Source organism: Octopus bimaculoides, chromosome 9 (genome assembly GCF_046866305.1).
Source record: "Octopus bimaculoides isolate indiv1 chromosome 9, ASM4686630v1, whole genome shotgun sequence".
Taxonomy (NCBI): Eukaryota; Metazoa; Mollusca; class Cephalopoda; order Octopoda; family Octopodidae; genus Octopus; species Octopus bimaculoides.
Window position 1 is genome coordinate 35706616 of NC_142936.1, and position 17006 is coordinate 35723621.

Below are 17006 nucleotides of genomic sequence, written 5' to 3' on the forward strand. Positions count from 1 at the left end.
AGACCTCAGCTGGTACTTATTTTATCATTCCTGAAAGCATGAAAGGCAAAGTTGACCTCTGCAAAATTTGAACTTGGAACATAAAGACGAATGAAATGCTGCTAAGCATTTTGCCCAGCATGCTAATGTCAGTTTGCTGCCTTACTAGTCTGATGGATATTAATAATGACAGTACTAAGAAGCATTGGTGCTGATAGTGAAAGTGAAAATGGCAGTTATTATTGTGGTGGTCTCTCATAAGAATGTAGAATTAATTATACATTTATTATATAATATAGAAGCAATCAACATCAGTGCTTCTTATTGCTATCATCATCATTATCATCATGATATTTATTATGTTTCTACCACCACCACCCCCACCATAATATTAATAAGAATAATAATTCTTTCTGCTATAGACACAAAGCCTGAAATTTTATGGGTAGAAATTGGTTGATTATATTGACCCCAATGTTAAACATGTACTTATTTTATCGACCCCCAAGAGGATGGAAGGCAAAGTTGACCTTGGTGGCATTTGAATTCAGAACCTAAAAAAGCAGAAGAAATTCCACTATGTTTTTTGCCCTAACAATTCTGCCAGTTTGCTACCTTAATAATAATAATGGACTTTGCTGTTGAAGATGACATATGAGCACTCAGCTTTTGCTAGATGACCTGCACAAATGATTTGTTTATAGGGATCAAATGTTCTGGTGTACATTAGCTCACTCTCTCCATCAAATCGATGTTGTCTGGACAGGTGCATAGGGTACCACATGTTAGGTGTCGAAGTGGTCATACAGCAACGTGAGATGAAGTGTTTTGCTCAAAAACACAATGCACCACCCGGTCTAGGAATTGGAATCGTGATCTTGAGTGCATCACCCTAGCCACTAGGCCATTTGCCCTCATAGTAATAATAATAATAATAATAATAATAATAATAATAATAACAATAATAATAATAATAAGCCTTTCTACGATAGGCACACGGCCTGAAAGTTGGTTGAAGGGGATAGTTGATTGCATCAACCCCAGTACACAACTGGTACCTGTTTTATTGATCCTGAAAGGATGAAAGGCAAAGTTGATCTTGGTGGAATTTGAACTCAGAACATGGAGACAAATACCACTAAGCATTTCGCCTAATGTTCTAACGCTTCTGCCAGCTTGCTGCCTAGGAACTTTTATTTTCCAACAGTCTAATCTGTTGTGTGTATATGAATAATAATGATAATAATAATTTCTCTCACTCAATAACAACAACATTATTATTATTGAGTGAGAGAGCAGTACAAGCCATCAAAGTGACACTGGGGTTAAATATACGAAGCCCAGTATACCTATCATGACTACCCGTCTGATAAGAGTATACAAGGCATGACATGGTGATCTCATATCAAGATAAACAGCGCATGACCTTGCAGGTGGGACCCAGTTAGAATTTTCTTCAAGTCATGTTGCTCAAAAGGTCCCTGAATAAGGGTTCTTTAAGGATGTTGAATGAAACACCCATGTTTCCAAAGGTGAATTATCCAAAACCTGAAGAATTCCTCTCAACACATGGCTATGGTGCTCCCTCACTACTTCTGCTGGTAATCAGAAATGCACATATCGTCAGCCACTAAGGGACATGCTCAACTGGTTAAGGTCAAACAACTGACAAGCAAATCTGTGGTATTGAGGTGAATATTTGCTGTAGCCCATCTTTTATACCAAGACAAAACAATGTACATGATAACACTTCCAATCAGTAAAGATCAGAAGCATGAGAGCCATTGCCTGGTACTGCATTATTATTATTATTATTATTATTATTATTATTATTATTATTATTATTATTATTATTATTATAGTTCTGAAGGCACATGGCTCAGTGGTTAGAGTGTCAGACTTAGAGTTGTGAGGTTGTGAGTTTAATTCCTGAACTGGGCTGTGTATTGTGTTCTTGAGCAAGACACTATTTTACGTTGCTCCAGTTCACTCAGCTGTAGAAATGAGTTGCCATGTCACTGGTGTTAAACTGTATTGGCCATTGCCTTTCCCTTGGATAACATTGATGGCATGCAGAGGGGAGGCTGGTATGCATGGGCGACTGCTGGTATATAATATACTCTTTCACTCGTTTCAGCCATGTGGCTGCGGTCATGCTGGAGCACCACCATGGGTTTTCTGGCTTCCTCAGTCTTTATCCCAGCTGTTGGCCCATCTGGTGTATAAGGGAGTTTAATTCCACTGCCCTCATCTGCACCTCATGTCAGGCTGTTAGTTCATCTGGTATTATGGAGAGGAGGATGTCTATTTCCTTTTTGAATACATCTACTTCCATCTTATGGAGATTTCTTAATTTTTGTGGCAGGGCATTGAAGGGCTGTGGGCCTTTGAACCCTAGACTATTGCAGTACCTGGTCCTGAATTTAGATGGAGTGGATGGTACCTTTGGTACAATACAATATATATATATATATATATATATATATATATGGGAGAATATACAAATAATAACAACAGACGAGGACAGGTGGTGTAAATAACAAAACTATATATTAGTATGACGCTCGGGAATACGGAAAGTCTTTGACGTTTCGAGCTACGCTCTTCAACAGAAAGAATACGGAGACAAGGAGAAAAACACGGAGAAAAAAAATTGAATAGTGTTCAGTCAACGGTCAATCATAATAATGGCCGATCATAACAATGACTGACCGGAAGTTAGAAATTCTTATTTCAGGAGAGCTCAGAAAGGGGGAGATAACAAACGGTGATCGGGAACGAGGGGCTGTGTGTGGGAGGTAGAATGCTGGTGATCTTGACGTATGTAGTGTGAAAATGGGGAAGGGAGAAAGGGAGAAAGGGAGTTAGTAGTTGGTCAGTTGTAGTGTGTGCTTGGTGTGATGCGAGGGTATTGGTGTGGTGTGCGTGGTGTGATGCTAGGGTATTGGTGTGGTGTGATGTGAGGGTGTTGGGAGGTGGGGAAGGCATGGTGGAGTGTGGGTTAGGCTTAGGGTGGGGTAGAGGTAGGGGTCTGTGGGTAGGGGTGGGTGGTGGGTGTAAGGAATTGGATGGGGTGGAGTGGAAAGGTAGAGTAGGAGTGTGTTGGGGTGTGGTGGGATGAGCTTATGAGAGGGTGTTGACGAGGAGGGAGAAGGGGAAGGTGGATGTAAGAGAGGGGGAAGGTGGGTATGGGGGGAGAGAAAGAGGGGAAGATGGGTATGGGAGGGGAGAGGAAGAGAGGAGAGAGGGTGGGTATAAGAGAGGGAAGGTGGATTAAGAGAGGGGGAAGGTGGGTATGGGGGGAGAGAAAGAGGGGAAGGTGGGTATGGGGGGAGGAGAAAGAGAGGAAGAGAAAGAGAGGAAGAGAAAGAGAGTGAGAGAGAGTAAGAGAGAGGAGAGAAAGAGTAGGGGTGAAGAGAAGTGGGAGTGGAGAGAAGTATGAAGAGAGGTGAAGAGACATACAAAGAAGTAGGAATCGGAGCAGGAGGTGGGGGAGGGGAGAGATGGGTGGTAGGAGGGAGGGTGGGGGAGAGAGACAGGAGGAGGGGGTTAGATGAAGAGTGGAGGGGAGTTGAGCCCATGTGGCGCAAAGGAGCAAAGATAGAAGATTAATCCCTGTTCACGGCGCAAACGGGAGTCCGGATGGCCCCTGTGCATGGACAATCCAAACACAGACAGGTGTTGCCGCAAGGAGTGGCCGGCAGAACGGAAGTGGCGTGACACCGGGGTGTCATTGCCGACGTTGATATCTCGGAGGTGTTCCGCGAATCGGTCGGCCAGGCGGCGCCCCGTTTGTCCGATGTACAGGGATTGGCAGAGAGAGCAGGAGAGGCAATATATGATGTTGGTAGACGTGCAGGTGAAGGAGTCGGTGATGGGTGCTGGTGAGGAGGGTGGTGTTGGAGAGGTAAGGGCAAGTGCGGCAGCGTGGGCGGGAGCAGGGGAACGAGCCAGGTTGGGGAAGAAGCTGTGGACCCGTAGGTTGTGGGCTCGTTTGAAGGAGGGGAGGGGTCGATTAGGGAAGATGTGGGAGGTGGAGGGGTCGGACTGGAGGCGCCGAAAAGCTCGGAGAATGGAGCGTTGGAGGGGTAGGGTGGTGGGATGGTAGGTAAGGGGAAAAGGGAGGCGGGAAACGGCAGGGCGGGTTCGGGGGGAGAGAGCAGATGCACGGTCCACAGAACGTGCTCTGGCAAGGGCGGTGTGGATGGTGGTGGGTGGATATCCACGCAGGCTAAAGTGGTGAACCATGAGTTGAGACTGAGTCTCAAAGTCATGGCTGTCGCTACAAAGTCTGCGTAGACGGAGGAATTGGGAATAGGGGATAGAAAGTTTTGTGTGTCTAGGGTGGGAGGAGGAGAAGTTGAGATAGGAGTGTGAGTCTGTGTGTTTGTAGTGGATGGAGGTGCTAAGGGCGGAGTGGAGGATGCTGACCGAAATGTCGAGAAAGGGGACAGAGGTGTCAGAGACAGTACAGGAGAAGTGGAGGGCAGGATGGAAAGACTGAACGAAAGAGAGGAACGAGTCAAGATGTTCGCGGGAGAGTGAGGTGGCACCGATACAGTCGTCGATATACCGACCGTATAGTTCGGGAGTGGGACCAGTGAAACTGGAGAATATTTGGGCCTCAACATAACCAACGAAGAGGTTCGCGTAGTTGGGGCCCATTCTCGTCCCCATGGCCACTCCGGAGAATTGCTGGTAGATATCTCCCGCGAACGAGAAGCAGTTGAGAGATAGGACAAGTTCGGCCAGACGAATGAGTGTGGAGGTGTCGGGTTGTGGGTTGGGGCGTTGGTCTAGAAAAAACTTCAGGGCACGCAGCCCCTCGTCGTGGGGGATCACTGTATAGAGGCTCTGGATGTCTAGAGTGAAGAGAAGCTTAGAAGGGCCGGGAGGGAAAGAGAAAGAGTTGAATAGATGAAGCGCGTGGTTAGTGTCATGAATGTGGGAAGGGAGAGAAGCCACTAGGGGGGCGAGGACACGGTCTAGGTATTTTGAGATAAGCTCGGTGGGGCAGTTGCAGGCGGAGACGATGGGGCGGCCAGGGTTGTTCGGTTTATGGATCTTGGGGAGGAAGTAAATGGTGGGGGTGCGTGGGGTGCGAACAATAAGGTTGGAGGCGGTGGCGGGGAGACGGGAGGAGAGGATGAGGTCATGGATAGTGGAGGACACAGTCTGTTGGTAGCTGGGCGTGGGGTCGGAGGGTAGAGGGCGGTAGAATGAGGTATCTCGAAGTTGACGGAGAGCTTCGGCCTCGTAGAGGTCCGCGCGCCATACTACCATGGCTCCACCCTTATCAGCCGGTCTTATGATGATGTCTGTGCGGCGTCGGAGGGATCGAAGGGCCGAGAGTTCGGCTGGGGAGATGTTGAGTCGAGATGGACGCCTGGAAAAATTAAACCGGCCCACAGCGCGTTGGCAGGCGCCTGCGAAAAGATCAACTGCCTGGAACTGGCCAGGAGCAGGCGTCCACTGGGATGGTCGTCGGCCCAGGTCAGTGAAGCAGTCCTCGTTGGGTGCGGGTGGTGTGTTATGGAAAAGCGCACCCAACCTAACGCGGCGCACAAAGCTGTGGACATCAGCACGGGTTTGAAATTCCTTGCAGGATGGAGTGAGTGGGATGAAGCGCAGACCCCTATTGAGGACGGAGCGCTCCGCCTCAGAGAGAGGAAGATCTGGGGGAATGGTAACGACAGGCTGAAGTGGAGAAGGGGTGGGTGGAATAGAAGTAGGAGGGGATGAAGTAGGGTTAGGAGGGGCGGTCGGGATGGTGGAGGGCTGGGAGGGAGGGGGTGGAGTGTGTGTGGGAGAGGCAGGGTGGTTGGGTGTGGGTGGGGAATGCACATCAGGGAGGGAGAAGGGTGGTGGAGGGGTTGGGGTAGTGGCATCGGGTGTAGAGGAATGGAGGAGTGAGTGAAGTTTGCGGAGCTTAGTGTCGGTAAGAAATGCATGAAAGAGATGATTAAGTTGAATGATAAAGCGCAATGTATTGTGAGCATGGGAGGGTGACAGAGAGGAGAAAAATATGGAAAAGGCTGGAGGAAGAAGGCGGTCGATAGTGTGGATTTTAGAGAGATTGGAGCGAATGGTGGCCCGCATAAGGCGGTAGGATGTGGTGCGGAGTATGGGTAGAATGGTAGTAGAAGAGTGGAGAGTGGGGTGGAAATGGAGGCGGAAACCCTTAGGGATGAGGCGGTGATGTAAGCAGCGACTGAGAAACGTAATATGACTAGAGAAACGAGTCTTCTTGAATTTGAGTAAGGAGAGTCGTATAGTAGGTTGAAAGTATAGAGAGGGAAGTGTGCGGAGGTATAGTTTTAGGCGGTTGTGGAGAGTGAGTTGGAAAGATTTGTAGTCAGGCATGATGGAACGAGAGAGAAAAGAAAATTAGACGTGGGAAGGAGAATTACAAAAGGTGTGGTGGAAAAAAACAAGCGTGATGAGAAAATTGGACGTGGAAAAAAGGAAAAAAAAGAAAAAAAAGGGGAAAAAAAACTGGAAAAAAAACTTTTTTAACAGGTGTGGGGGAAAAAAAATAAAGGCATGAGGAGAAAAAACGAAAAAGGGGTTGTGAGAGGAAAATATATGCGAGGTGGGAGAAAAAAACAAAGCAAAAAGGAAGATGGGACAATAGGGAGAAAAATGGGGTGACAGGGAGAGAAGAAACGAGAGGAGAAAAGAAAGGGAGGGAGAAGAATACAAAGTAATAGGTGCAGATTAGAGAAGACAGATTAGGAACATCCAGAGTACGAAGAGACGGTAGGTGAAGGAAAGTAAGGTAAAAAAGGATGATAAAGGAGGTTTACAAAAGTGGAAAAGTTCAAAAGTTTTTTAGACGTTGTGGTATATTGAAGCGATTTCCAATCAGAAGATGGGTCCAGTGTAATCCGTGGGTAGGAGAGGTGCAGCCGGAGGGTATAAAGTTCAGAATCAAACAGTCCAGATCCAGAAGGAAAGAAGGTAGAATCCAAAAGTTGGTAGTGTGTGATGAGAGGAGACAGGATTAGCTGGTGCGACCACGTGAGCATGTATTATATGTGGGAGAATATACAAATAATAACAACAGACGAGGACAGGTGGTGTAAATAACAAAAGTATATATTAGTATGACGCTCGGGAATACAGAAAGAATACGGAGACAAGGAGAAAAACACGGAGAAAAAAAATTGAATAGTGTTCAGTCAACGGTCAATCATAATAATGGCCGATCATAACAATGACTGACCGGAAGTTAGAAATTCTTATTTCAGGAGAGCTAAGAAAGGGGGAGATAACAAACGGTGATCGGGAACGAGGGGCTGTGTGTGGGAGGTAGAATGCTGGTGATCTTGACGTATGTAGTGTGAAAATGGGGAAGGGAGAAAGGGAGAAAGGGAGTTAGTAGTTGGTCAGTTGTAGTGTGTGCGTGGTGTGATGCGAGGGTATTGGTGTGGTGTGCGTGGTGTGATGCGAGGGTATTGGTGTGGTGTGATGTGAGGGTATATATATTTCGTATGTGTATTTCGTGTGCAAGATTCTTGATGTGGATACGTGTGTTGAAAGAAATACAATTAAACCTTGGGAGAGGCATTATGCCGGTAATAAACACACGCACTATCTGATCTGATATAAACGAAATTGTTATAAACACACATATGGACGCACATACTTACATATAAGCACGAACACATAAGTGCGTGCAAACATACGAGCTTGCACACACTCACATGCTCATACCAAACAGTTTCGAAACAACGCCAAAACAACGCCAGATCATACATTCAAAATAAATGGAAGTGGAGAGACAAGTTACTGCAAGAGTGCAATGAAATAATTTAACAAAAAACTATATAAATTAATAAAGGACTAAACCAGTGCGTGTGTTTATTACCGGCATAACGCCTCTCCCAAGGTTTAATTGTATATATATATATTTAATTTATATAAAGGCATTACTATACAATAACGCCTCACGCTAAGAGGAACTCCAGAAGTCAAATTACTATAATAAGCACATTTTTACTGATCGCAAGGGAATGCAACTCTCAAAGCTAACCTCCTAAAAACTTTTAACTTAACGGTAAACCAATGGTTTCGTGCTGATTTATAGTAGCTTACTTTTCGACTTATTTGCCATGAAACCACCTCAATTCTGGTGGTATATCATATGATTTCGCTATCAGTGCACAATATGCACTCTTTGCTCTTCAGTACAAGCATAATCAAGACACATAGAAATAAACAAAAATCAACATACCAGACGAACACTCCATGTATCCAGCATAGTACATAGAAATTGTTTATACCTATATATCTATGCAAGAGGCGGACTTTTCGAATTGCATTTCGGTACACGTGTACCGAGATGCAATTTGATTTTTATTTATTTTTATGTGTCTTGACTCTGCGTGTACTGAAGAGCAAAGAGTGCATATTGTGCACTGATTGCGAAATCATATGATATACCGCCAAGTCTGATTTTAGGAGGCTCACTTCGAGAGTTGCATTCCCTTGCGTTCGGTAGAATGTGTTTATTATGGTAGTTTTGACTTTAAGAGTCCTTCCTAGCGTGAGGCATTTATGTATAGTAATGCCCTTAATATATATAAATATATTTATAGGGAATGATTAATAAATTTTTCCTTTATGACGTTTTTTCACGCTAACTAGTTGATAAATTCTTATAAAGATTTTATCCGATATTTAAATTATATATATATATATATATATATATATATATATATATATATATATATATATATATATATATATATATGTATAGATATAGATATGTATATGTGTGTTTATATATATATGTGTGTGTGTGTGTGTGTGTGTGTGTATATATATATATATATATATATATATATATGTATATGTATATGTATATATATATGGATATGTATATGTATATATATATATATATATATGTATATATATATATATATATATATATATATATATATATGTATATGTATATATATATATATATATGTATATGTATATATATATATATATATATATATGTATATGTATATGTATATATATATATGTATATGTATATGTATATATATATATATATATATATATATATATGTATATATATATATATATATATATAATATGTATATGTATATGTATATATATATATATATATATATATATATATAATATGTATATGTATATATATATATATATATACATGGTAAATGAAATCATAGTTGTGGCCAATATCGATGACATATTGTAAAAGGCACCCAGTATACTATATAAAGTGACTGCCATTAGGAAGAGTATCCAGCCGTAGGAACCAAGCCAAAACATGACTGGAGCCTGGTGCAGCTCTCTGACTTGCCAGCTCCAGTCAAATCATCTAACCCATGTCAACATAGAAAACAGATGTTCAATGCTGACAATGATGATGATGATGATGATGATATGCCCACACATGACAAGCTTCTTTTAGTTTCTGTCTACCAAATCCATTCATAAGGTTTTGGTCAATCTGGGACTAAAGTAGAAGATAACTTACACAAGGTTCCGTGCAATGGGACAGAATCGGAAACCATGTGGTTAGGAAGCAAATTTCTTAACCACACAATCATGCTAGCACTTAAGACATTACAAAAAATTAATATTATGGTTATGTAGAAACTTCATACAACAGTATTGTCATAGACTAATTTAATATAGTTTCATGATGCTATTGACTTGTTCACTGCGTGTGTAACCACCTCTTCTAAGCTGTCTGTAAAATAAGGTCAGTTGTTGTAACCTTAGTTCTCTGTAATAAGTGTGATAAGTAATGATATGTTCAGCCTCCTGCGTACAGCCTCCTGTTTGATCAGCTACCTCCATGCTGTAGATCTATCGTCTCAGGCAGAATTGCTTGAGCAACTTGACAACAACAGTTCTCTGATTTGTTACTTTATAATTAAAAATTGAGGAATCTGAAATTTTGGTTGTAATTAAATTCCTCTTTTAATCACTTTTAACTTTCAGAAACGTGCATTACGGCTGCAGCAACAGAAGCAGAAAGAAGAACTCCAGCGAGCACAACAACAGGAATATGAATTAGAAAAAGAGCAAATGCTTGAAGCTAAAGTGATTCCAAAACCATGAAACTCCAACCAATGATTTAGAAACTGACTGCAAATGTAATCATCACTTGTATTTATCTCTTCTTTTGGTTCAAACAGTTTTTTTTTTTAAAAAGGCTGTAAAATCTGATTTTTATTCCACTTGTTTAACTAATTTTAATCTTGTTTCACTGCCTCTTTTGGAAAGTGAAGGATTTACAGACTTAGTAAAACTTAATGCTGCCATGGTTCTCTCAATTGAAATTTTAAAAGGAAAACATAAAAAAAGAAAAAATTCAGAAAACTGTTGAATTTCTTTCAAACGAATATTGTGTATTATTTCATTGCATAATAATGTCTTCATATGATGTTAATATTGTGATGAATGAGGAAAGATGGAAGAAAGGAACCTAACAATGAAATATCTGCTTGAACATGACTAGCAAAGACATTTCAACAGCAGTTCAGAGGTGAAACATTTTATCTACTGCTGCCTATTATTTGTTAAATTTAGCATCAATTTCATAGGAAACTGATAGATGCACTGGAAGAATAAAAAAAAATGTTGATAATATCCAAAACTTCTTTTCAGAATTTATATTTTATAACATTGAGTTGAAAAAAACATAGTTCATTGTCTGTCTGTTTGTCTGAAATCAATACATATCTTTAAAAAAAAATACATAGGTTGTCAGAGAAGGAATGATAGGCACCCATGACCCTTTACAAAACATTCAAGACTTGGAAGTTATCCTTAAACTGGAGAACTTCCAGCAGAGTGGACTTCACTAAAGGTATCCCAAACTAGGTGATGGTGTTAAACCAGATGATACATTAAGTCTATTATCCAGAAATAGGAACAGCCATTCTGATGGGTTTCCATAGTTTCTATCTACCACATTTTATTCACAAGACTTTGGTTGACATGAGACTACAGTAACAATAGGATATATTTTAAGTCTACACACACACACTTGATGTTGTTGTGATGCATGTACTCTTTATTCCATTTGAGTGAATACGTGGCGTTTGAGGTGTTCCACTCATTGGATAGTAGGTTTTTTTGAGGGGTGGATTAAAGCAGTGATTTATTTCTGGTATCATTATATCATTGAAGATTTTATGGCAGGATTTCGCTGATGTTCAAAATTGGTAAAAGTTATAGTTGAAAATCAATTTTTACCACTATCTGCAGGTGCTTCAGGAAAAATAAGTTGACAAAAGCACAGCCATGGTTGTGACCAATGTCCTCCTAAAATTGGAGTGACATGCGTGCTAATTTGTGGATGTGCATAAATTACATTTTGTGACACGTAAAAGCACCCACTACACTCTCTGAGTGGTTGGCGTTAGGAAGGGCATCCAGCTGTAGAAACTCTGCCAAATTAGACTGGAGCCTGGTGTTGCCATCCGGTTTCACCAGTCCTCAGTCAAATCGTCCAACCCATGCTAGCATGGAAAGCGGACGTTAAACGATGATGATGATGATGATGATATCTATATATATAAAGATGAGAATGTCTGTCTGTCTGTGTGAATCCCTAAAACTTGAGAACTACACAACCAATTTCATTCAAATTTTACATATGCCTTACTTAGGGTCCAGGTAGTGTTTTAGGCCCCAAAAATGTTTAACTTCTTGCCTAGTGCGAGCCCAGTGCAATATATCACATTTCCTCCACTATTGCAGTATTACGTGTCATAAGTAAAACAATAACATCTCTCTATTCTAATGTCAGATAGTTTCACTTTAATACTGAAACTATTATCTCACATATATACAGGCATACATACATAAATACGATTGACAAACTTTTATTCCCTACAACCTGAGTTTTTTAAAAATCTTTTTTCACACATTTACTTACTACCATATATATACACAGAGAATATGCACTTATACATACATACGTACAAATACACACATACATACAAATAAACATATACATACAAATACCTGTCAGTCTTTTCCAAATACGATCGACAGTCAAACATTTATTCCCTACAAACTGTGAGTTTCTTGAAAATCTTTTTTAAAACACATTTACTTACTACCATATATATATATATATATATATATATATATATATATATATATATACACACACTAATACATACATACAAATACACACATACATACTAATACCTGTCAGTTTATTTATTTATTTGCCGTTTCTTATCACCTTTTCCCCACTTCAATTTTACGCATACTTTCCAAGACAATTTCTCTGTACTTTCACCCTTTCTTTTGGACATTTAATATCACTGAAAAAGAGAAGTTGCCTCAGTCGCCATACCGCATAAGCACTGGCAGCACGTGCAGTGCAATTTATCCATTATCATTCGCAAATGTGCCTTCTGCTACCGCTGCGGAGACCTTCACACGACCAACACCAGCTATGTTCTCCATTGCAGCAGAACAGTTGACGGCGAGAACCTGCATGCGGTGTGACGAGTCCCAACAACCCTTGCTGGCACCTACGGGCTTTCAAGTATGAGCCCAACTTTAATTACTCCATCCATGCTGATATAAATATAGGGGAAATGTGCTTCAATTGCCAATTCTGCAATGCTAAAAAGTGGGCTGGGGAGCCACCTGGAATGTGTTGCTTAAACAGTAAGGTCAGCTTGCCCCCTCTTGCAGAACCGCCACAGCCTTTGAAGGAACTACTTGCTGCTTCTACCTCAAGGTCATTAAAATTCCTTCAAATCATCAGAAATTACAATTGTGCGTTTCAGATGACTTCTTTCGGGGCTAATGTTGTTACAGACAGTGGTTGGATGCCTACTTTCAAGGTCCAGGGACAGGTGTACCATCTTATTGGGTCACTCCAGCCACTACAAAATTGCAAGCCTTTGTTCCTCCAAATTTACTTCGTAGGCAACTTGATGTGTGGTTCAGCGTTATACCACCACCTGCAAACACTGATGCTGACACTTTTGACAGGGACGTTCTACTCAGTCTGCAAAACATGCTTCATGAACACAACAGCTATATTCACAGTTTCAAATACGTTTTGCAAACAGCCTCTTCACCAAACTTCACCATTGTCGTCGATGCTAACAAAAGACCTTCTGGGGAGCACGTATGCCATTATAACGCTCCTTCGTGCAATGAAGTGGCTGTACTTCTCCATTGTGAATAGCACAATAAGCGAGACATACTTATTCATAGCCGAGACAGCCGTCTTCAACTAGAGCTGATACAGTATGTGCAGGTCTTAAATCATCCACATTGTGACCCCTGGTGAAAACTCTCAAACTTAACACTAACATGCATGCTCATATGTGAGGTGACATAACATCAGCAGAATTTTCTAACATCCTCCTTGCACTTGGCGAAGGCAAAAGTCCCTGCGACGAAAAGGGTGATGTTGCCATCGATTCACTTTGTACCATTGTTAATACGCCTTCTGATCTCATGGATGCAGTATTCCCAGATCTCCAAGCAAATTATCAGAATATGATTGGATTGGCCCCGAAGAATAAAACTGTTAACCATATTAATGATCAAATGCTAAAACTCATTCTGGGGATTGCTATATATGTAAGTCTATTGATAGAACTCCTGACCCCGAGGACGTCATCAACTATCCAATAGAGGTACTAAATTCCTTTCAGCCCCCTGGACTACCCCCACACATTCTGAAACTTAAACTTGGTGCCCCTATAATGCTCATTCAAAATTTGGTTCTGCTGAAACAATGCAATGGGACACGTTTAATCATTAAGTCCTTATCTCACGATCTAATTGAGGCCACAATAATCACAGGGTGCGGTTGAGGCAACATTGTGCTCAAACCAAGGATGCATCTTTTCCCATCAAGAGCAGACCTACCTTTCACATTTTGGAGGTCCCAGTTTCCAGTCAGGCCATGCTTCGCAATGTCAATTAACAAAGCACAAGGGCAAACGCTGTCTGTTGCGGGAATACATTTGGGGGAGCCATGTTTCTCTCATGGTCAGCTTTACATTGACTGCTTGCGTGTGGGCAGCAAGAGTGATGCTTTCGCGTTTGTTCCACAAGGAAAAACAAAAAACATTTGGTTTTATAGGATTACTTTGCTTCCTAATTTTATAACTTTTTCTAATTTTTGCCTTTTCGTCAGTAATTTCTAAGTAGGTGTAGGTTAATATTCATTACAGTGCATTTGACACTCCCAGCCATCAGCTGTAAAAAGGCTGATCTCGCGGCGTTACAAAGCTTCATTACAAATTAGGCCCTGCTCAAAAATCAGCTGTTCTTCCTCACCAACTCCCATTTGGCGGGCATCGGAGGACCATGGACATGTTACTATTTCACTTCTGTACGACTCTCAAACGGTCAATAATACTTTTATGACAACATTTACATTTTTAGGCGGTTCCCTGCAATTACTTCACACTTCACCAACACCTGGCCTCCGCTCAGCTCTATTTCCCTCCCTTCGTCAGCACAGCAGCCTCGTCTACATCTGACGTACATGAAACATCTCCCCCCTATGTTTACATCAGCAGAAACAGGATTGCAACATACAATTTGAAAACCAAGCAGCATATCATTTTATGCAACAACAAATGTAATCATAACGACGATCAATGAAACAAATGGATAAAAATAATTACATGGAGTAACTATCTCTTACACACCGTTAAAATTTACATCAAATAACAAGACTTCAAAAGTCGATAAAACCAAATACAGACATCCTCTCTCTCACCATTATATTTTACACCATTGCATTTTACATCAAATACAAAATATTCAAAAGTAACAGGTCACTTTACACAACATCTCCATGACAGAGGTGTTGTGATTCATCTATTCAGCACCACTACACTCTTGCCGGTCTGACAATATGGTGAGTAGATGCTATTGTTGTATATTTTCAAACTTACCCGTATTTACTTACCCGTGATTAATCCCCCTCTTTCCTCCATAGGGCATCTGCTCTGTTTTCACAGAGCATGAAGTTTTGTAACAGCACGTCCACTGCTGTTGGTGGAAAAGGAACACGCTGTATTCACCTGCGAACGTTTTACACACCCTTCCAGGACTACCTACCAAATTGTTACAATTGTTAGAACGATAACACAGCCTTTTCAGGGCCACCTCACATTCTATTGTTACCCACTTCTGAGAGTGTTGCAATGCTCTTTGCAGGGCTTACTATCCAGTTGCAAATCGAAATGTTGGGTGTTAACTTATATCAATCTTTGCCTCAATAATCATAATTGAATAGAATCATTAACAGTACTTTAACGCAATTCAGCCCCGAGCAACGCCGGGCACTTCTGCTAATAGATGATAAATATGGGATCCCCATCAAAAATGATGTGTGTGTTCAGTAATGAGAACAAAAGCAACTTTTAACAAACTTGAAGTAATAAGAAGAGGGCAACATTCAGGCAAATGACCCATTGAAGTAGACAAGCAAGTGAAAGTGGTGCTAAACATATGTAACAGTTACATGTATTTTTTCAATTACAGCTTGACTCAACTCCATATAACCTAAAGTTTGAGGACAAACTCTATCAGGGGTCTAACAAGTCCACAAAACTTTAAATCATTTGAAGTTGAGTTAAACTTTATATATATATATAGATAATGGAATAATTACTACGAAGCATTGTGTAGAATATATTGTATAAAGGATCATGGGTAAGGCTTTACCCACAATCCTTTATACAATATATATATATATATATATATATGTGATTGAACAGACAGAGCACAACAAGGAAAAAAAAGTTAGATGAAAGTAGAGCAAACGGAAACTAGACAAAAACTTAATGGCCGGGGAATATAGACAAAAACACAATACACGGAATATTCGCAGCTGAGTTTTCCTTATCAGTCAGTGAACCAAAATATCAGCGTGGTTTCATACCATTCTCATTGAGACCACTCAATCTTGGAGGTGCTATTATTAAGCTACTGGGAAAAAGTTAGCGAGTGTATACTGAGACAGAAACAAACAAGACAATATATAAATACAACAGACGAAGACTTATGCATATATAACAATGCAAAGCCTTACGGCTATATACAACAGAAGAAAAAAAAATAATAATGATTATACAAACACCACAAATACAACAGAAAATGCTTTGCAGCTATCAAACAAATTAAGTGGGGTAGTGCAGGGTGAAATGGAGCAAGTCCTAATGGATGTAGCAGGAGCCCAGACCAGCATGTCCAGTCTGGTCAAAGGCTAGGCGAAAAAGAACAACACTGCCTTCACTGGACACCAGTCATGTGGTAGGGTAAAGGAATTATGAGAGTAAAAGAAAGGGATACAGAGAGAGAGAGAGAGAGAGAGAGAGAGAGAGGAGGAAGGAGCAAAGGGAATGGAGAAACAGAGTGAAAGAGAGAAGAGAAAGGTACAAGGGAGGCAAGCAAGGGTGGGAAGTGAGAGTAAGAGTGGAGACACAAACACATTCAGGGTAAGTCAAAATCGATGAAGATGCCTGGAATTTTATAAACTTTTTTCAGTTACTTTTGTATTTTTCTTAAAATATTGAAACCCTTTCAATATTTAAGTGATTTTAAAATTTATTAAAATTTCAGATCCCTTTATGACTCTCTTTTTCTGTGTGTGTGTGAGAAGATGCAACACCCTAATCTAGTGGTTAGGGTGTTGCATTCATGATTGCAAAATCATGGTTTTGATCCCCAGATGGTGGTGTGTTGTGTTCTTGAGCAAAACACTGTTTCATGTTGGTCCAGTTCACTCAGCTGTAAATGGTTAACCCTGTGATACACTGACATTCTGTTCTGGGGTAATGTTGACCTGCCTGCCAAGCCAATGGTATGGCATCATTTGGAAGCTACAACAATGCGAGGATATAAATAACTAAAATATTATGTTGAGTGGTTCAGTGTTAAACTTTACTGAGATTCAAAGTGAATTCTTTATTGTAATGAAATTAATACTTCTGTTGTTCTTTTTATTGTATATTCTAAGAGAGAAAGAAAGAGAAAAAAGG

The 17006-nt window shown here is 40.8% G+C and overlaps 1 protein-coding gene across 4 annotated transcripts in view; it reads left to right on the forward strand.

Moving 5' to 3' along the window:
- Positions 1-17006, forward strand: part of LOC106874297 (biogenesis of lysosome-related organelles complex 1 subunit 6) — a 32741-nt gene that overhangs the window by 14599 nt on the left and 1136 nt on the right. Inside the window, exons 7-8 of one of the 4 annotated variants that reach the window (XM_089357429.1) lie at positions 9961-10115; positions 14960-15614. In XM_089357429.1, coding sequence (XP_089213555.1) covers positions 9961-10080 — 120 coding nt within the window. In that variant the 3' untranslated portion in view covers positions 10081-10115; positions 14960-15614. Of the gene's footprint in view, positions 1-9960; positions 10619-14397; positions 14879-14959; positions 15615-17006 lie in introns of those variants that run through there. The other 3 variants (XM_089357431.1, XM_089357430.1, XM_052970623.2) reach the window with 3 other exon arrangements.